Source organism: Fringilla coelebs (assembly GCF_963513975.1).
Source record: "Fringilla coelebs genome assembly, chromosome: 12".
Classification (NCBI taxonomy): domain Eukaryota; kingdom Metazoa; phylum Chordata; class Aves; order Passeriformes; family Fringillidae; genus Fringilla; species Fringilla coelebs.
In genome coordinates this window covers 7,156,939-7,177,979 of record NC_140038.1, presented here as the reverse complement: position 1 = coordinate 7,177,979, position 21,041 = coordinate 7,156,939, and the positions used below count along the sequence as shown (strand labels likewise).

The window sequence follows — 21,041 nt, the reverse complement described above, 5'->3', positions numbered from 1 at the left end:
CAAAGATACTGTTCAGACACCCTAGGCCAGAGTGAACTGCACCTGTGTTAAAGGCAAGAATGATCAAGAGCTGCTGTTTCAGCTACGGCAGCCATGGCTCTCAGGCTGCTGACATGCTGTCAGCCTTCATCAGGCAAAGGTTCCATTTTCCTCTCTGGCAAAGCAATTACATGGAGTTTACCTATAAAAGTGGTTTTTACCTCTCAGCAGGGTAAGTGCAACTCTAGTGTAACTCTTTTCATGTTTATATAGATTCCATATGTGAAAGAAGGAAGAACTGGATCATTAGCATACAAGCTTAGTCTCTTAACTTCCCCATCCTTCTTTTTCTAAAGCAATGGTGTTTGAAAGGGGCAAAATGGAAGTTAAATCCAGAATGCACATACAAGTTAGGCACTGTTTATTTCCAACGTTGGATCATATTTTTGCAATCCCAGATGATTCTGCCACTAGAATTTGCTTTAAGAAGGGAAGAGAACTTTTCTCCCTTCTTCCCCAACAGCAGACCTCTGCAACAAAGTAAGAGGCTCCATTAGATGCAGAGATGAATGACAAAAACATTTCTCTGTTTTCCCAGAATACAAGAAGATCTACAAAACATACAATGTTGACAGGAAATAGGCTTTGATACATCTTAACTGTATTCCCCCTTTTTAGTATTTTGGCGCCCTGGTTCCTCCACTAGCTGTGAGAATTTCTCTGGTTTTACTCCATCTCCTCTTTTGACTAAGGTTTCCTTACACACTAACACTTGTCAAGGAATCACTACCTTTTAAACAAAATTTTCTGTTAAGATAACAGGGTATTCAGATGAATATTCTGGAGATGCACAGACTACAGCAGGCTTGAAAGTTTTACAGTCATGGTTAAATGAGGAAGTAGGACAGAGGCTGCATCCAGTTAAGTGACTCTCAGTCCCCAGAGAGTCGTAATTTTAAGGCTGTTTGGAACACGGTGGCTTTAACCCACATGGCCTGTTCCACAGTGCAAATGTGCATCAGCCATTTCAATTCTCTTGGTACAGTACAGGCATTCAGTAAGGGGAGATAAACCATCAGAAAACAGAATCAGAACAGCGTATTCACTTCAGAGGAATAACCCAACCAGACAAAGAACGGGATCACAATACCCAAGGAAAAAATAAGGTCTTATTTCCCCACCCTGGCAGTGGAATACAAGAGCCCCATTAAGAATGCAACAGTAAAACAATTATGTGGTGTTTTGGTACAAGGCAAGTCTCTCCATACTCGAACAATCACTTTATGAATAAGCCCAATTATTTGTTCCCACATGGAAGAACACTAAAGATAAAATGTAAATTCCACTGACTGAAAAGAAGTGTAGAGTGTTAATAAGGAAAAGACCTGAATATGTGTTGGAGTAACAATTGATCTTCTGAAACCAAGAGGGAGTTTTTCTTCCCACACAAACTGATGCTCAGTACACCTTAAAACCAGTCTATTGGTCAGGAGAAACTCAGATGCACAATCATTAGGTATCCAGGTTTGAAAATTATGGTTGCAGTAAGTACCTTAATAGTAATTCTTAAACAAACAAATCCCAACAAACTGAAACAAAAAAATTAGGAAATTTTAAAAGCTACACAGACTTATAATTTAACATAGGCATTAGTTTGTGAAGTCTTTTTCTTTGCACAGTTCATCAGTAATTGATATGTACGGTACAAAGAACTATGAAGAAAAAAAATCTGAACACTTCAATCTGCAAGGAGCTAATGCATACTTGATACATATTAAGAGGATGTATCTGCCAATTAGGGATGACATTTCCATGATCTAGAGTGATTTTTTTTACTCCACATGCTAAATGGTTGCATTCACTCTTGATTTTCATTCTGAAGGAACAATAAATAGCTGATTCTCTTTTAAAAAAAAGCAAATGAATCCTACTCCAATGGGTTCAGGGTGTATTATGAATGTCCCAAGTCAATATCTGTGCAGAAATGTTTCATTTGGTAAGGAAATTTTCCAGATGCATGTTATTCAGAAGCTGCTTATAAAAGTGGCTGTTGGTTAGGATTGGAAGAGAATTAAATAGAGAGGAACAGTGTTGTACCAAAATATATAAAGAAAAATTTAAAGCTTTTCAATTAAAAAAAATTTGTATATTCAACTCATATTAGATACAGATGTGCACAACAGACAGAGCAGTTAGAAACAACAAGTACATTTACAAAGCTTTCTTTTCATGGTTAATTTCTACCAGCATTTCCGAAAGTAACCCACTAAAATGATGACCCTGTTTATAATAAAGGCGCAAAATATTGCTCTGTAGTGTATTTTGAAAATAATATAAAAATAATTTCTATATTACAATTTAAACTTGGCTTGTAAAATTCCAACATAATACAGCCTTAAGTCTAGAAATAGAACATACTTACAAACACCTTTTTGTTGTTTTCCTCTCAATTTTAACAATATAATATTTTAGTCATATACACTGGAAATCCATGTGCAAATTAAAATACATATTAGTGTCTGTTACTGAAATAATTTCATTTCTATGCTATAGTTTGATGATCCTCCACATAAGCTGCCATTCCCTAAAACATATACTCTTCAAATGCACTGACAGAGACTTAAAATACACTAAGCTAAAAGGCCATCTACAATCAGCATCAGTTATTTTGCTTCTCTGGACGTCTGTTTATCTGAGATCATTGTGGTTTCTATGAACATATGGGTTTTCACCTGTGCAAAACACTCACAGTGCTATGAAGACCGTACTCCCTTACCAGTTTGCAATGTTTTACATGTCAATGAAGCACCTGGTTTAAGGCCCCCACTACTAATGGGATTCTGTCCACACACTGCAGAGGACAGCAAAGGTAGCCCAAGCAGACCTAAGGCTTCTTTCTACTCCCCAGGCAGAATTCTCACCCACTGTCTCCTTGGAAGAGTAAGGTAGGCAGCCTGTGGGGAACAGGCACTGCCAAAGGCTCAGGTCCCCATCAAAAACATTTCTTGTGTAACACTTGCTGAGAGTTTCTGAAGAGAAGCAGTCTCCTGGCTGCCAGGGAGACCAGTCCCACTGGTGGACGTGAGCACCAGAGAAGCTGTGGCAGAGTGGGAGGTGGAGGGCAGTGTTTGTCAGCTCTGTGCTGTGCATGTGTGATACCTACACGTTCACCCCCCGAGCAGATCCCCCGTGCGAGGGGCGGCCCTCGGGGCCCGGCAGCCGCCTGGGACAGGTCCTGGGCAGCGCCCTCTGGGCCACCCGCACTGCTCACACCTCAGCTCCCAGCCCCACGACACCCTGAACGCTCCACTTGGCCTGCTTAGACTTCTTAGGATACAAGCAACACAAAGCTTTTCAAGTACAGCACCTTTCTTTTACTGATGCTCCTCATATTACCTTTGATTTAAGAAGAAGCAACTAATTGCTAAAGAAAGCTGGGACAATATTGCCATTGTATTTATAGAACAAAAGGTTCACCAATTGTTTTAAAATCCAAAATCTGAAGTTACTTTTGATAATCTACAAAATCTTCTGAATGAGCTGCTTGTTAGCCATATGCTAAAACTAACATCCACCTCTGAAAATATATTAGTAAACTCTAACAGTGGTTTATTAACTCTATTTAAATAATTTAAAATGAAACTTTAATATAAAGCATGACTGAAACCCATTATGTATCACAGGTATCCTCTGTTACAAACAGACCTTTGCATCAGAGTTTAGAACAAAGTAAAAAAAAAAATTGCATAATAGGTTTAAGCCTTTTTTTAAATTAGAAAAATTGCACATTCACACTTTAAAAGAATTCCAGCTTCCTCCAACCTAAATATCTCCTGGTGATCCATCTGGGAAGGTGTAGCCTACCCAGTATTTACTCTGCACTTCTGAAATCTGGACTCCAGTGACAAACGCTGAATCACTATCAAGAAGAGAGGGGGAAAAAAGCACATACAAATGCAAAAATACACGTGTGCATTGCAGCCACTCAGGCTAACAGAAGGAATGAGTAGGGTCCTTCCAAAGCAAAGCTGATTTCTCCACATCTGGGACTATGTGGGAACTCTACAGCCCTGGAGGGTGTAGGGAGAGCAGATCAGGCACAGGGCTGTGGCCTGTGGGCTGCAAACACTTCCAATTGTCAGGAAAAATAACCCAAAAGAGGACTGAGAGGTTAGCATACAGTACAACAGAAAAACACATCCAAAGATAATTACCTCCAGCGTGTAGCTAAGGAATGGCACAATGTCTTTCAGTACTGGTGAATGCAACTCATGAGCAGTTGGGAATTCTCTCTAAAAAAATAGGTAGAAAATTTTCTCCTATAGTTACAGTCTTCTTTTAATGGAACAACACTTCTTCAGGAGGGGGGCACAGTTTCTGCATGTTTGGTCTGTTTAATGACAGCTATGGCACAGCTGCCACAAACAGCCCAGAAACAGAAAGAATGTTTGAAGAGAATTCTAAAAGAAAACAGCAATTAGAAAATTATTCAAAGATATCCCAACAAAAAGGTTCTAAGGAAACAGGCCCAACTAAAAGGGTTCTGTCAATATTTCATACAACAGATATTTTAAAGTGAGCAATCCTGTAGAGGTAAATATTTATGGAACTATTTGAGTGTCCTGAGGATGACAGTGAACACTCAGGTTTGGTATCCCACGCAGACAAGACCGACTAACTTTTCAAAATAATCTAACACACGAGTACAATGTATTCAATAACTCAGAGTAATTTACCTAAATGCTGATCAGCTGTAAATATCTTTCTTTTATGAGAAGTTCTTAAAAACACACTATAGAAACAAATCCTGTGAAAACGGGAAACAGCAAAACTCATGGTAATTGCTTATTTTTACACATTTACTGCTTTTTTCCTCATTCAGAACAGACGCAACTCACTTAAGCACATGGGCTGGTGTGGATTGCTGCTAATGTAACATTTCTTAAGCACAACTTTACATAGAAATGATTCTCAGAGTATCACACAGTACTGCTACTCTAATGCCCTAAGAATTCTTAAATATTTCTGTTTTTCTTGAAGCTTTATCCTGCCAGTGTTCTCAGTCTCAGCAGCAAATACAATCAAGTATAATACTGAATTTCTTTCTGGTCTGGCTTGTTTTAGAATAATTTGCAATCCCAGTTTTCTTTGACAATTAGAACTTAAATGCAATAATCAGAACAGCGAAGCAAAACAGGACACTGCTTACCAGTGTATGCAACAGGAGACATGGGATTTGGAAGGTGCTTACCTTAAGGACAGAAGTCAGACGGAGCTTTAACAAATACCAACATTTCCCTTTCATGAAGGAATGCAAGTTCAGTGAGATTCAGTGTATGCTTAGTATACAGCAAGAAATACAAAGTACAGGTCTGGATTCATGAAACAGCTCACATGGCAAAGACCTCAACTTTTTATACAAGGGACGTATTTTGAAAACTCCCATTCAGCAGAAAACCTAAAAATATGGTCAATTTAAAGTTTTTTCTCAGTTCTACCAATCTGGAACACTGGAAAAGCTCACATGCTTTTTCTGAAAGGCAGGACACAGCAGCAGAAATTTGTGCACCTTGTTTTGCAGGGGACTTTAGACTTAGTTTCAGGGTTAATTAGGATTAACTGTATGTGATGCTGCCACCCTTGTCAAGAATTAAAACTGGGCTGCAGCAAGCAAACAATCAGAAATGGAGACTCTTTGGCAAAGAATCTTTCCTGTGTGGGCCAGAAAAGTGTTATTCCCTAATGAGGAAGGCAGAACTCCTGTTCTGCACCTTGAGGTGGCAGTCAGCAGCCCTGAAGGCAGTACTTTCACCTGTTATGCAAAATTAGCTCTTAAAATGAGCTCCTGTAGTACATTCTGCCAGCTGATGGTGGAGGGGTGCAAACCCAGAGCTGTATCCCAGAAAACTTCCTCATGTCATCCATCTACTTCAACAGTATCTGCAGTGTCTGCTTTGCAGAAATGCTTCTGTGAGCAAAGTTTTATTTTCAGAAGTATTGCAAACACTTACGTAAATATTTGGATCTCAGACTTGTGCAAATCTGTGCTAGGAGCTGCCATTCCTGCTGGAGGCATTTTACAGCCATCTGGAGCCTCCTGGGGGGGAGATGACTCACTCTAGGAGAATTGAAAAGAGGAGGAGCCAAGAGTCTTCAAGAAAGGCTCAAGTAGTTACATTTGCAATAATTATCACTCAATAATGTTCAGAAGGAATAAGTAAATAATGATCAGGTTCGTGCACTAGCTAAGGCAATAAATTGATGCATTGCATTGGTTTTGGCAAGCAGTTGGAGTCTAAAATGATCCTAAATTTCCTAGCTGGTCATCAAATTTTCCATATCTAGTAATTTTCAAAAATATTTTAATTTTATTGTAATACTTCTCTGCATTTTAACATCAACAGAAATACTTCTGAAATTCAGGTGTGCAGAACTATACTGTGTGGGGTCTTGGGGACATGAGGTCATATTGAACTTTCTTATAAAACCTCTTTAAAAACTCATTGCAAACAGAAGTGGCTCAAATCTACTTTTTTTTTCAATTAAAATTTAGAAACAATTGGTAAGAACTGAAAATTAAGACGACCTACAGCCCTCATGAATTCAGACCTTTCACTCCCATTTTTCCAGAATCATTCAATTTCAGACTGAAATATACAAACATTAGTAGCAATGCAATATGCTGCCATGTTAAAAATGTGCAGTATGCAAAATCACTACCCTCCTAAAAAAAAAGGCTATGAAAAATTTAGGTTTTACGGAGGAAAAAATACTCTATAGCTATATAATTTCAGATGTCTGCAAGGCAGATACTACCCTACTACAACACCACATCTTCACTAGTATGACGTTCCCCTATCATTCTACTACCTGAGTGATGTCAGTGTAAATTCAGGCACCATTAGTAAACTTTTGACCAAACATATACACAGCACTGACAAAGGAGTAAACAACCCTTCAGAGCTTACCAGTACATGTAAAAAAGACACTGACAAAATGGAAAATAATATTTTTTATGATAAATTATTCCTATTATTTCCTCATTGCCCCAGAAAAGCAAAGAGCTAGACACTATTTACTCATCAATCCTTTATTCTTTAAGGATTCCTTTTACTGCAATCCAACACTGTTTACTTTGTAAGTAAGAAAATGGTAAAACTAAGTAGTCATGGAAGAATCCTCAATGCCTGTGTCCCTTGCTGTCCCTCTCCCTGCGCTTTAACTCCTCTTTGTAGCAGTAGGAACAGTAATTTTCAGTCTCAGGACGACCATAAAAGGAACAGTTCTCCTTCTTACAGCGGTTCTGCTGGATGGAATATATTGGGCAAACTGTGCTTCTGCCTTGGTTTTTGTCGTTGTTCAGCCAGCTCTGAGGAGCGTCCTCGTCAGCGTACTCCAAGCAGTCTCTGATGTCCCCGGTGTTGAAGCCGTTTGTGTAGGTCTGGGACTTGTGTTCGGCCGGCCTGGCGTAGCTCAGCGACTCCACCGTGTTCACCGTGCGCATCCCGGGCAGCCGCGCGGGGCTGTAGCTCTGCGAGGACAGCGACCTGTTCTGCTGGGGGTAGGTGGCACAGGTTTTCAGGGTGCCAACCACTGGCTTGTAGGTATCATCCTGGAAGCTCGATGGCTTGGAGTTGACGTCATGCAAATGGATGACACTTTGCCTTTGAACGGGGGGGGTATGGCTATAGTGGGCAGACACCGGGATGGGGCCGCTTCTCTTGGCGCCGTTGCTGGGTGAAGAAAAGGACCCGGGAGTGGGACTAGTGCGGTCTTTAAATTTTAAAACCAGTTGGGTTGTATGGCTTTGAGGTAAGACGGGTGATGCCCTATCCTGAGGAGATGGTTCTAATTTTTCTTTTGAAAATGCCTCTGGCTCCAGTTTCCGACTAGAGGAGCCATTCAGCGCAGCCTTCTTCTCAGCTTCCTTTCTTTTCTGTTCCTGTTCTGCATTGAAGCGCTCCTGGGCACTGGTCAGGTAATAGCCGATCATCTCCTCGTGGAACTGATGCCTGTGACTGGTCAAAAGAAGGCCAGCAAAAATAAACTTTCGTTCACCCTGCATGGCAGCTCTCAAAATATTTAGGCTGAGTTTCACGTCTGTGCTGTACTTCCATGGGTCAGACTGCTTGTCAGAGAAGGGTTTAGTGTTCACCTTTTCAGTGGGGGAGCTGCTGGCTCTGTCAGTCGGAGATGGAGTGGTCTTTTCAGACGGAGACGTGCTCGCAGACTGTCCAGATTCCTCTTTGCTCCCTTTGCGAGACTTGGACTTCTTCTCTTTGACTTTCTCTACTGTGTCACCATTTTTTCCATTCCCTGAATTGGCTTTGCTCATCTTCCCGTGCACCAGACCTCCAAGACCACCCATGTTCTTTTTCAGTTTAATTCCCAGGGTTTTACTGAGGCTTCCTATTTTATTGGCAACTGAATCCGTCCTGGTTTTGTCTTTATCTTTCCTTTGTTTTTCCTTTTCTTTTTCTTTACCGTTTTTGCCGTTATTGCCATTGGAATTACTACAGATGGAATCTCGGTCTGAGTCCATGGAGTCAGCCAGAGACTGCACGTCTTCTCCAGCGGAAGCTGTAGGGGATTCTGGTTGAGCCAAAGGGGCCTGCTATGGAAAAGGAATTATAATTAGATACAGCAAAATCCATTTCACGCAGGAGTTGGTGCAAAAATACCCACCCCAAATTCAATACAGATTTTGACACTGATTTTAAATACATTTTTTAATTTATGCACTGACATTTCTGACTGGTTTCTAAATAAAGCTTTTCTAGCTGTGCTTACTATGTATTTTGCTTGTTCCTACAGTAGCGTTTGGCTCATTTCAGGCACATTTGTAGACTAGAGGTCAGTCACTCAGATGCTCTGTGAAAGTCAGTCCCTGAGTCACTGGGGGTAGCGAGTTCCCTCCTGCCCCAGTGAGCCAAGACAGGGAGCATCAGCAGTGTAGGCTGTCCCTCAGCCCATGGGAAAGGAGCTGGGGAGGATGCAATGGAAGGAGAATGAGCTGCTGCTGAAAGCTGTGAGGGGCATACAGCACACAAACCTGTGTGCAGCAGTATTTCAAAATTGATTATGTTCAAAACCCAGCTTATTTAAATTGACTTTTTATTTATTTAGGTCTCTGGTGCATGAAAATTAAGGGAGGATGCACCAGAGCTAAACATCTCATCTGAAATATCAAACATTAACTCTAGCAAGTAGGCTGAGGAATACAATGATGTGTATTCATGTTTATGGAAAGGCAATGCAGATAAAACTGGTCAGAAGTCTGAGAGTCTGAGAGCCACTTTACATGTTAGGTAACATGATAAAACACCTTCCTTGAAAATGCAGTAACATGGATCCTAGGGTACTTTAAAACAGGACTCTGTTCATGTACTGCTGCAGGACCGCCTTGCTTGCAGGCACCATGAACCTAAAATCTGCTAGAGAAAAACCTGAAATATTCAACTGGCTACAAGGATGTGGGGAGGGGTAAGCTCTGTACACGTGTATACTTCTGGTACAGAAATACCTGCCTACCACTGTCCCTGTGTACTTACATGTCCTCTATCCCAGGAAGCCCTGAGTGCCCCAGCACTCAGTTGGGAGCAGAGGTGTTATTCCCACAGAGCAGAGGGGAAAGTGCTGCAGTGAGCTGACCATGATCATGCAGCAAATATGAGCAGGGAGAGATAACCCAGGTTCCATGAGGGCTCACCACCAACTGCAAGACCATTTTGACTCTCCTTTTTCTGATGTGGTAGCTACTACTGTAGAAACTGTAGAAGAATGGGTTTTTCCTCGTTGCAGCTTGTTAAAATACTTTCTCCTTCTGTGTTCTGTTTCTCTGTTCAAACTCCATCTGTGTAGGCTGTCCTCCATCCTCTCCTAGCAACCTTTTGCTTCCAGCCCAACCCCTCCACCTATTCAATGCAATTTTCAGAGAAATTTCAGTGCCAGCTGGGCATGGTTCTAAAACAGCTCTCTGGAAGAGGCAGGCTACAGTTCAGTGCCAGTCTGTGCCCTTCTGTCAGCCACTCTAAACTGGGAACTGTCCACAAGTGCAAATGCACTCTCAGAAAGAAACTGGTGACCTAACCGTGGCATCAGGAGAGAAAGACAAAGTTCTGAGAAGACAATGGTGAGAAAAGTTTTCTTTAAATTACACAAATGACTGAAATTTATACCAGAAAAAATAAGCCAGAAGACACATATCAGCAAAAAATATACAAGCAACAGTGTTTTAAAACAAATAACCAGAAAAATCTGTAAGCCTGATTGGTGTCAGTGAGCCCTGAGTGACTGTCCCTGCTGCCCGGGCACTGAGGTGTCTGCAGGCAGCCTATCCTTGTATCTCCCATGCTGTGGGAGCAAGGGGAAGTTTACCTTACCCGTGTCTCAGAGGGGATGCGGATCCAGGTTACATTCATGTAGCTGTGCAGAAGATTTAGCTTTGCCTCAAGAGACAGAATCAAACTAAAGATAAAAAAGAAGGGAACAAGCAGTCAAAACGCTTGAAAGAAAAAGCAATACTTCATAACAGGGGAGATGCAACAGCAGTCTGATTGTGACTGTCAGCTGAAGAACCCCCCATGTCTCCTGCCATGTAAGCAGAGCACATGAACCAAGCCCTCACTGCTAGCAGTTCTCCCAGTACTGTGACCAGGTACAGCTCAAGACATTTTACTGCTTAACACCAAAGTTACAGAAGGGTCTTACTTGGCCAGTCTGGTGTTATCATTGTCATCTTTTCCCCACTCCCAGTCTTTGCCAGGATCGACCGCAAAGTGCAAAGGCAGTAACTTGTGTTCAGAGTCAGTCAGGGGGATCACCGCTGAAGCAGAGAAGAAACAAGGATTGGGGTGGGGGAAACAAAAATTACAAAAAGAAGAAAAGACTCAGCTGTGAAAAGCAGAATCACTGCTTCAAGAAGAGCAGAATTTGTGCTGCAGAACCGCCTCATCCAGAGCACCACAAATGATTTATACTGGGCTCCACTTGCCTGTTTTCATGTTTGTGCAATAAAAGGAGGAGAGGTTAATACACTGATTGCTCCTGGAGTGAATGATAGTCACCTGTGGAGGAGGGGAGACCTCTGGAGAGAACCACATGGCCATTTGTACCGTACAATCAACATTTCCTGGAGACAGAGCCATTAGAATAGCAGAAAGCAATAAAATGTTGCAATATTCCTGCCTATCTCTCAGAATCAGAGATTCATGTGTTTGCTAATTATTTTGCCTTTTTAGTTTAGTACCTTTGTACTGTCAAACAAAAATATATTGTTATCAGCATTAAGAATGAAAGCAAGAGAAAGCTATTGTGATTTTGGATTCAAACTGAATTAACATAATTGAAGAGCAGAGATCAATATGCATATGGGTTAAGAGGTCAGTTTGAGGCCTCTGAGTGAGGGCAGTGCAAAGGCCATTATTGTTCTTACAGCCCAGCACTGCTGCCAGCAGTTTTGCTCTTCTGCTCTTTCCCCTCTCTGCTCAGGCTCTGTCCTAATGACTCTGCCTCTTCTTTATACTCAGCATGCAGGGACCACACTCAGATGTCACAGAGTGTCTATCATTCATCACCAGCAAGAGACTAAGAAATAAAGCAATGTCAGTTTTAATTAAAGCCACTGATTCGCTTCCATTTGATTAGGAAAACAAGTAAAAGCTGTTGAGGGTCTGGGTAGGATCCTCAGCATGGTGCAGGTCACTGCTGCTCCTCTGACAGCTAATCAAGGCATTTACCTTTCTGCACCAGAGCTCTACAGGACTTGCCCTGAGTATTCATTCCAGACAATCCAAGGGCAAAGAAACCTGGAGGAACCACCCAGACGTCGTGGCACTCAGTTATTGGAAGGGGACTCCACATGGGGCTCTATGCTGTTTGCAGCACACCCGCGCGGTCAGAGCGGAGGCGCAGCAGCATTTTGGGCGCACGCTGCTCGCCCGCCCCGGCAGCCGCAGCGGCCGCTCCCAGAAAGGCCCAAAGCGGCCCAAATCCCGCGGGGCGGCGCCCCCTGCTGGCCGCTCCGGGAACCGCCGCGCTCTGCCCCTAAAGCCGGCCCGGGCAGCGCCGCTTCCAAAGGCTCCGCACGGACACGGCGGGACCGGAGCTCCCCAGGGAAACTGCGGGGCACACGCCGGGAGCCCAAGTCTGCCGTTCGGAAAACACTGCACTGCAGAGGCCTGGGGCACCGGAACGGCACAAATGTACAGCTGGTGTGACAGATGAACGCACTTCTAACACTTCCCGGTGTAACACGAGGGCTTACCCTAATGCATTCAATGAAATTGCAACAAAGAGGCTGGAATAGCTGAGAATACAATTAACTGAACGTGTTTCACAAGGAAAATGCATATTCTGCCAATTAACTGAGTTACCAGCAGGCACTGACTGGACTGACATCTGACCTCAACCATTTAAAGGAAGAAGGCGACTTAGGAAAGAGCAATGTTTTAAGTTTACAACTCAGCAGTTCCCTTCTGGTAGCACCTGGTCTTACAGGTACAGCCTGGTAAAAAACTGCGACTGTAATCCTAAGACAAGTGATGAAGGAAAGCTAGGAGCAAAGAACCACCAGAAAGTTGAAGCAGTCTCTTCTTGGGATAGAAACTTCAAAGGGTAAATGTGACTTTCTTCTCTATAGGCAGCTTGAAACTAACTAATTTTCACATAGTTAATAAAAAATATTTTGGTTTATAAACAAAATTTTAAAAAATCCTTTTAAAAGCTTGCTATTTCTACTGATACTGAAAATACCTATTAAAAATGCTTAGTGATACTCCATTTTATTGAAAGACAAAGTAAAACACAAAGCTTAGAGCTGATTGTAGCATGTCGCTGTTGTCTTAACTCCTGTACACATTCTAAATGTCAGAAATGTGTTCACTGAGTTGAGTGCTGATTGTATCCCCATTCTAAGGTATAGTCTTATAGGCTGGTGTGAAGCACTGGTGTTTTCATGGAAAACAAACTTGCTAAAGTGAGGGACTTTGAAAATTCTGTCTTCACTGCAAGAGTTTTTCTCTCTCAGAGAATTCTGTTTGATAGTTGGGGTTCAATGTAAGATTTCCCCAGGTTCCTGAGAGAAAAGTATTTTTTTGTCACAGCCACAAGCAGAGTCCATCCCATTAATTTCTAAGTAAACCCCAGAGACTGCAGCACCTCCCTGACACCCAGCAGGCTCTGCAGCGTTGGTTGGTGTTGGCCCCACCCGCCTGTGGCTCTCTAGGTGGAACTGCACTTCCCCAGGCACAGCCCACCAGCCCTAACTCCAACAGATGGGATAAGTGACAAGCAACAGCCGCTGGCTGGTCCGTGGCAGTGTGACACACAGTGAGGACTCTGCTGCCATTCCCTAGCTGGGTGTGCTGCCTTCTGTGCTGTGAAGGAAGTCACAGCACTTCCCAGCTCTCATCCTCAAGCCTCAAGTGCCACTATTCATCTAAAAAGAACAACACTTTAACTCTTTCCAAACATGCCAGTACAATAAAATGCTGACACAGAAACCACCATGGTGCTGTTCAAGACCACTGCCAGACCTCTCACAAGTGTTACTTGGACTGAGCACAGCAGCATGGAAAGCTCCAATGCCAAGGGAGCAATCTCATGGGACAGCTGAGAGCTAGTCTGTGTTTTCCATAAACAAAGACACAAAAGACCTGCATTAGTAGAGCCTGCATTAATATAAAAGTATTTACCCATTTTTAATCAGACACTGCATTTCAAAACAAGAGGGCCCCACGCGACCATCAGAATGCCAGGGGCTGTGTGCTGTGTGTAATAAGAAGTGTCAAAATGTGTCCTAAATCCTCTCCAGACAAGAGGACATTAGCATGTTTTCTCTTTATATCTATTTATAGTAGTGTTTTAAATGTTCTGATACAGGACTCTATGCCAAAGCAGAACTTCTAGCATTCACATCAGTATTTATGTGACCACACATACTTCTCATACGCAGACATAACCGTCTCCTCCACTAGAGAGCTCAGCAGCTGCTTTAATGTGTGTATATGTACCTGCAGCAGTTCAGACACCTTCAGATGCAGCTCCTGACACTTGGTGAGAGCATAAATACGACAAGTTATGAATGGCCTGGCTCTCCAGGATGCTATTTTTAAGAAGGTTCTGATAGCTCAAAAGCTGCCCATGTGCTGAGGCTCCTGTGCCATTGCTGCTGACACTTGGCAGCTGTGGCTCTCCCTTGCCACGTGCCAAAGCTGCCAGAGCTGCTCTGCTGACAAGGTGCAAGCCCCAGGCACTGCTGGAGCATCCCTGTGCCCATTTCCCTCCTGTCACAGCACATGGAGGACCAACAGCAATGCTGCGGTTGCTGCTGAACTGCTGCAGTCTCCAACAGCAACTGGCTTGGCAGCCACAGCATTCCCTTCATCCCAAAATAAATGCCAAATGCTCTCTGCTGCTCTACACAACTGAAGCCTGTGCATTCAAGACCCTGAAGTAAGAGAGGTACAATCAGGTCACACAAAACAAACAACACTTTGATTCACCGACCCTTGAAATTAACCCGAATGAACTTGTACAGGAAAGTCAGTAGTTAATGCTTCTGAGGCTGTCCTGGATATCTGGGAGGGGTTCCTCTCCCAGCACCTTTCCTGTGGGAGTACAGGTATAGGAAGATCCTACAGAAAAGCAGTTGCTAACCTCAAGAAGGACATTTAACATGTTTGTAACATTACTGCTCTTGTAAGACCTGAGGTACTGAAGGCAGAGAGATGTGCCTGGGATAAATGAGGCTCCTGTCTGCTGATATTATTGCAATTGTTTGAAAGGAAAAAATGGACTGTGCCATTGTGATTAAGTCACTCAGATTCCTAAACATGCAGCAATAAAATTTAGTGAGTATTGTTTCCTTTCTGACAGATAAATCCATCTACAGGTAAAAGAAAGTACTGCGTGCACTGTATTCAATACATATGCCAGTGTTGCTGTGTTTAAAGCATACCTTGTTCTCTCTGTTGGTCTTTTTGTTCCATGGAGACAAGAGCAGAGAAATGGGCCTGATCATAGGCCAGCACAAGAGGTGAGCAATGGCATCTGTTTGGCAGAACTTCAAGTGGCAAATAAATTCCTCCAAATGGTATTGGTGCAAATGCTGCAGAGAATAAGGAGATTTTTACAACTATATGAAAGCACAGATGAGTTGTATAAACAATTGTGCTGCAACATCATCAGAGCTCCAGGAGAGCAGCTTAAAGTGGGGTAATCAATGCAGAAAACAGTCACAACAACAGGTAGAATTTCATTATAAAATGTCAGGAAATATACAAAGAACCATAAGGAAGGTCTTCCACTCTTACATAATTTTTCTTGCTCTAATTGTTTATTGGTAAAGGTAGTATGGTCTTACAACAAAATCTTGATGACTCTCATGCATGTAAGCAGAGTTGTACCTTCCTGTAATGCTTCTAGGCAGAATTATTTTCTAATAATCATCAGTAAATACACTGTCAGGTCTTTTGGTAACATACTCTGCTTGTGCCTTCCATTAAGAGATTTCCGTAAGAAACATTACAAACATATTTACAGATCACACATTGTATATATCTGAATGTACATACACATGTATACATGATAAAGTTTTAAGGAAGGACTCAAAAAAATCCTACAAGTAGAATTTTAATGGAATGTTCCATCTGGAGGGGCAAAATTTTCCTTTGAAAGATTTTAAATTTGTTTATACATATAATTATGGGAAACAGCAAGTTTGGTCAGGAAAACTCTCACTGTTTTTGCTTCCAACCAATTTTTTTCCTTTTGCTACAAAAATGAGACTTTATTGCTGAAATATTTACAAGATGAGTTCCCCTCATGAATCCCTCATTCTAACTGTGACCAATGACTGCACTGTCTTTCAGGTGTGTTTCTCAATAACCTACAGAATAATCTACAACCATTATTTGTAGTGCATCATTTGTAATGGAAACTGAAATTATGCAGTATTTTCCAGTGGAAGTAAACTCCATCACCCGCTGAACATCCTCTTTTAATCAGCCAAACATCCCCCTTTAATTAACACCCTATCATGAATTAGAATTCTGTTAGTTCATGGTAGAAAGGGAGCTGAATTTAATGCTCTGAGTCCTGCTCTGACAGGGTGGAGTTGGCCCCACATATGGATCTAACATTTCTGTGCTCACATGTGCGAACTGAATAAAATATTCTGCAACCTTCTGAATGAGAAGCTGCAAGGGAGTAATTAAAAACGAAAATCCAACATACACACATTTAAAATTCAATTTTTCAAAGTCAGATTAGATTGATTTCTGCAGAGTTTTAAGGGACACCTAAATAGCATGGCAAAATTAGAGCTTTGTTCACTTAGACCAGTCAGAAATGTATTGTGTTCTGTAATTTGGTGGTTATTTAAGTTAATAGGGAATATCTAGGTTTTCAGCAAGGGTTGTATAATTATCCTGTATTTTTTTACTTTTATCTAATAGAAATGGATTGAGTATCCTTCTGTGTTTTCCTTTTTTTCTTCCTTTCAGAAAAAGGCAGCAGCTCTGCCATGAACACTGGTGTGTTACAGCTGGGTCTTTTGTTGGTATCAGTTTACAGTTGGTTCAATTTACAGAGGTGCATGGATCTCTAATTGAAGCTCTTACCTTCTCCCCCTGAGTCTCGTAACATTGTGTCTGCTACTACAACAATCGGTCTTCTCAAGATATGGGCTAAGACAAAAACATGGAATTCTTCCAAGCTCTCATACACTGGATCTTCTGCATTGTCCACCCTGGAAGACACAGTATTGAGACTTTATGAACCAGCTTGATCCAACCATGAGACTTTGCTGGATCAACACACCCCAGCAACTATTTCTTCTTCACTGTCCCTTATATCCCCATTCTTCTGAAACCCATATTTCAATCACTGAAGTAGGGAAAAAGAAATGGAAAGGAAAATGCACTTTTGTAAATAAAATAATATCAGCATTTAAAAAAAAGAAAGTTTTCCAACTAGTATCACTATGATTTAGATCAGCTCCACAATCTTCCAGGAGATGGAAATGCCCAGCACCATTAGAAGCCAACCTAGAAAGTCAATTTTCTACCAAACAGGTCATTATTTTACCTGGACTGCAAGAATAAATCTGTTGAAGTCCCCACTTCTCTAGCTGACCATTTCCAAGCCCTTCTATGACTACATAAATCATTTAATGAATTTTTTATTTCAGTTATCGCCTTTCTGTTTTCCCAGTTTAATGTCATTAATGTCAGTACCACATATCAAAACTTTGCCTCTGCCTGGAAAACAAAAACAAACTAGAGGGAAGAAGACTGAAAAATGGGAGGGTTGTGGGAAGCAGACAAAAGTGAAGATGATAATTCACTGCTGAGTGTAACTTAACAACAAAAAACACCCAGAGCCCAGCTTTTGTGAGCCCCGACAAATGAAGGTGGGCAAGGTGACACAGGCACATTCTCCAATGGAGGCAGCTCCTGTCTTCTTCCTGCCCACTGTGCACCTCCAGAACTGACTGCTGCTGATTTTCTGTGCATGTGAAGAACAGTAACAGAGCAGAAGTGCCTGGACACTGCTCCAGAGTGTGTGGTACAAACGCAGCAACCTCTCAGAGGTCTCATAGCATCAGCCCCTCCCCTCACTTTAAAATCTTTCATCCCAGCCTAGGAGCATAGCAGGGTGGAAATGATTCTGGTGCAGGACATTCACTGGTCAAGCAGTGAGACACCTTTCCTTTCCTGGATCCCTCCTCCTGCTACCCACACTCATCAGGAAATTTTTCCTGATGTTCAAACCAAATTCCCCATTTTGCAATTTCTTCCCCTGTTCCTTACTGAACTCTTCTCCACAGTTGGCTGCAACAGCTTTTCAGCATTTGTAGTTCATTCTGTCACCTCAGAGTAATCTGTCAGCCAAAAGCAACCCAGGGGAATCATGTTATTGGCAAGACAATATGCCAGAAAGATTTCCAGCTATCTTCTCACATTAGTATTTCCAGCCTATCAGTCCTAATTTTTTTCCTTCAAATCCTCTAATTATTCCTCATCTCTTAGTTAATGAGGTTTCTAGAAGTGAAAGGCATATTCCAGATACAGCTGTTATCAGAGGGATCTCTGTCCCTTTGATCAGCTGATGCCATGCCTGACTGCACAAACTCTACATTTCCACTGGGCTTTTTTCCTCTTCAGTATCACATCCCCATGTTGATTGATTCACTGTCTCTGATCATATTCACACACTTCAAACCCTTCTCTGCTATTACACATTCCACTGCTCACTGCCACAGGATCAGAGTGGCTGAGGTCATAAGGGAGCTCTAGGGAACCCCTTATTCAGGCCCTGCTCCATCAGGGCCACCCAAAGCCCTGGACTGTGTCTAGACAGTCTTTGGGTACCTCCAAGGAGAGAGAGTTCACAGCCTCTCTGGGAAACCTCTTCGATGCTCCATTTTCTACCATCACTGCCAGTAATTCATGTGGCCCATTTCAGTGCCACTTGCTGAGGATTCAGTATGAATTTTCCTAAAGATTAATGAGAATGAAAAATCATCATTAACAAGTATCCATAGCAACCTGCCACATCCTTTGATCCAGTGATCATTCCACTTTTTTTCAGAGATGCTGGCTACATGACCACGAAATTGCAGACAGAATAATTTTGTCAATAAAACACGGAACCAAAGAAAATTTAAGAAACTGAAATTAATTCCTCTGTTCATGTAAAACTAACTTTAAATAATGAAATCCACTTATATAAGAGTATGCTATCTGCATTGCAGAATCCTGCTCAACCAGAGCACTCTGACTAAATAAATTATTCTAAGAGCAAATTACTAATAAAAAGAAAAACAAATAAAAATCTCAGTCTGACCTACAGGACCACTGGTACCTCCAGTTCAAACACAGCAGACACGGTTGGTCTCAGCACCCGAAGGAGATTCCCTCTCTTATGGAAAATCCAATTTGTACTGCAGCCAGGAATGAAAGAAAGCCTCTTTCAAAAAGCTGGAAGGGAAAATTCACCTACCCTGCTGTTCTACCTGGCTGGCTGCTGCTCTCTCACCTGTAAATTCTGAGCAAGAGCTGTTCTCATGTCCTTGGGTTCCCTTCTAACAGCTCCCTATGGTAACACTGCTTTCCTTCCCCACACACAGGTCCAGATTTTCAGTCCAACAAACTCTAACAGCTATTCTGAGTTTAGGACTCATTTTGGGATTCACACAGAGCAAGAGACCAATGGCCTCAGACAGCTGAGATGCACAGAAATAACATGACAGGGATAAAGTTCTTCAACCTTGTGATTTGCCAGAAGCAGGAGATCAGAATGATAGCTGAGTTCAGGGCTCAGTTTGCCTCCATTCCATTTCTGACACTTTTCTTTTCCTACTTAACAATCCCCAAATGAAAACCAGCACAAACCACAGCTGCAGCTGTAGGTGTAGGAACCTGAACCTCTCCTTTGATTTCCTTACAGCGTTTGTCAGCAATGGGCTTCAATTCAAACACAGGAAATTGCACAGTAGTGGAACATTCTCTTTAATTCTTCAAGGAAAAAAAGGTATATTGAATTGACTAAAGGAAAAGAAACAGAGAATGTGAATGCTTTGGGTTCCATATTTGAACCACCACAGCAATTTGGCTGTGCTTGGCTTCAGTACTTTATGTGAACTGAAAATAGGTCAGATAAAAAGAGGTATTAGCCTTCAGAAATGACAGCTAATAATCAATAAATATCTTAAAATGAACCATTTCTATCTGCACCCTACAATTGCTGCATATACTGAACAGTTTAAAAGAAATAGCACTCCTGTAACAGACATCAGATCAAATAAAAATAATTTTAGGGCAATGTCTTGTTAAATGGTCTAAACCACACTCTGTACAAGGTGAGGGTCTTGCATGGCTGCAGGAGTTGTGTATGAAGAGCTGTTTGTTGAAGCACTCCGAATACCAAGCCAAGTCCAAAACCTCAGAGGACACTTGCATTTGAGAGGTACTTCCTGTTTAAATGTTCTGTTCTGGGTTTCCACCTCAAACTCAATTCCAATGATATACAGGAAGACTACAGCAGTATTCCCACCCTTCTTCCCATTTTAAGTCCCTTGAACTTATTAGTAAGATAATGCCAACAGCACAGACACAGCTGGGAGGTGACAATAACTACAAACACCATCCACTTCCAGGGTCTGTATGAGCTCAAACCACAACAGCACCTGGGTTTTCAACAGTGAATAACAACAGTGATATTGACTCTCACATGAGAGCAGGCTCTGACAATTGCACAGCGAAGGAAGAGGTTGGAATTTTCTTTTGAGCAGGATGGCAATAGTTAGGGTACCAGACATTTTCCTTTTTTCACTGCAGTTCCTTCAATTCAGTGCCTCTGCTTTCGCTTGTAAATGGAGATAAATGAAGCAATTATGTTAATCTAGAATTCATTTTTTACATTTACAGGAAGATGTGCAAATCTGTTTCAAAACAAGAATCTGCTTCCTAAGTTTGCTCTGCTCTACATGCTGGAAACAAGAACTTAAGAACCAGGTTTTTCTGTGTTTCCTTTTTCTCTTTTTCCAACTTCCAGCCTCAGAATAAGAGTTCTCAAAGGAGGAATCTTTAGAAATTTAGCAACAATTGCTGATCTCCTTTGCACGTAGCTCACTCTGAAAAATAACTAAAAGAAGTTTGCAGGTAAATGAGGCAGCACAATTCCAGCCTTAGGTTTGTCACTGAAATCTTTTGAAGCAAATACAACTTTTGATGCTTTAGCTAATTCTGACACCAAAGGAAAACGTCTCATCTACAGTTCAAAGACTGATGTGCAAGCTTGCTTAATATAGCAACTAACTAGAGGACATAATATACCCCATCTCAAAAATACTATTTTGATATTCCTTTTCCTTGTCAGGGGCCCTACTTTGAACATGGGCTCATTAAACTGAAAAAATAATTAAATCTGCCACATTCATTCTGTCTTTGGAATGAATGTAAAGAGAAGTATGCATTCAAATCTTTAATAGGATAAGGATTTCTTGCCTGATCCATCTTTCACTATTTCAAAGGAAAAAATTAACTGTTGGCTATTTG

The 21,041-nt window shown here is 41.7% G+C and overlaps 1 protein-coding gene across 2 annotated transcripts in view; it reads right to left on the bottom strand.

Annotated features, from left to right (window-relative positions):
• Positions 1-7,159: 7,159 nt before the first annotated feature.
• OTUD7A (OTU deubiquitinase 7A) overlaps positions 7,160-21,041 on the bottom strand; it is a gene marked incomplete at its 3' end in the record, with an annotated part of 96,786 nt that continues 82,904 nt past the window's right edge. The window contains exons 13-17 of one of the 2 annotated variants that reach the window (XM_084213732.1): positions 16,602-16,729; positions 14,939-15,088; positions 10,690-10,804; positions 10,362-10,446; positions 7,160-8,593 (exon numbers count right to left, since the gene is read on the bottom strand). In XM_084213732.1, coding sequence (XP_084069858.1) covers positions 7,160-8,593; positions 10,362-10,446; positions 10,690-10,804; positions 14,939-15,088; positions 16,602-16,729 — 1,912 coding nt within the window. The remainder of the gene's footprint in view (positions 8,594-10,361; positions 10,447-10,689; positions 10,805-14,938; positions 15,089-16,601; positions 16,730-21,041) is intronic. The other variant, XM_084213733.1, reaches the window with a different exon arrangement.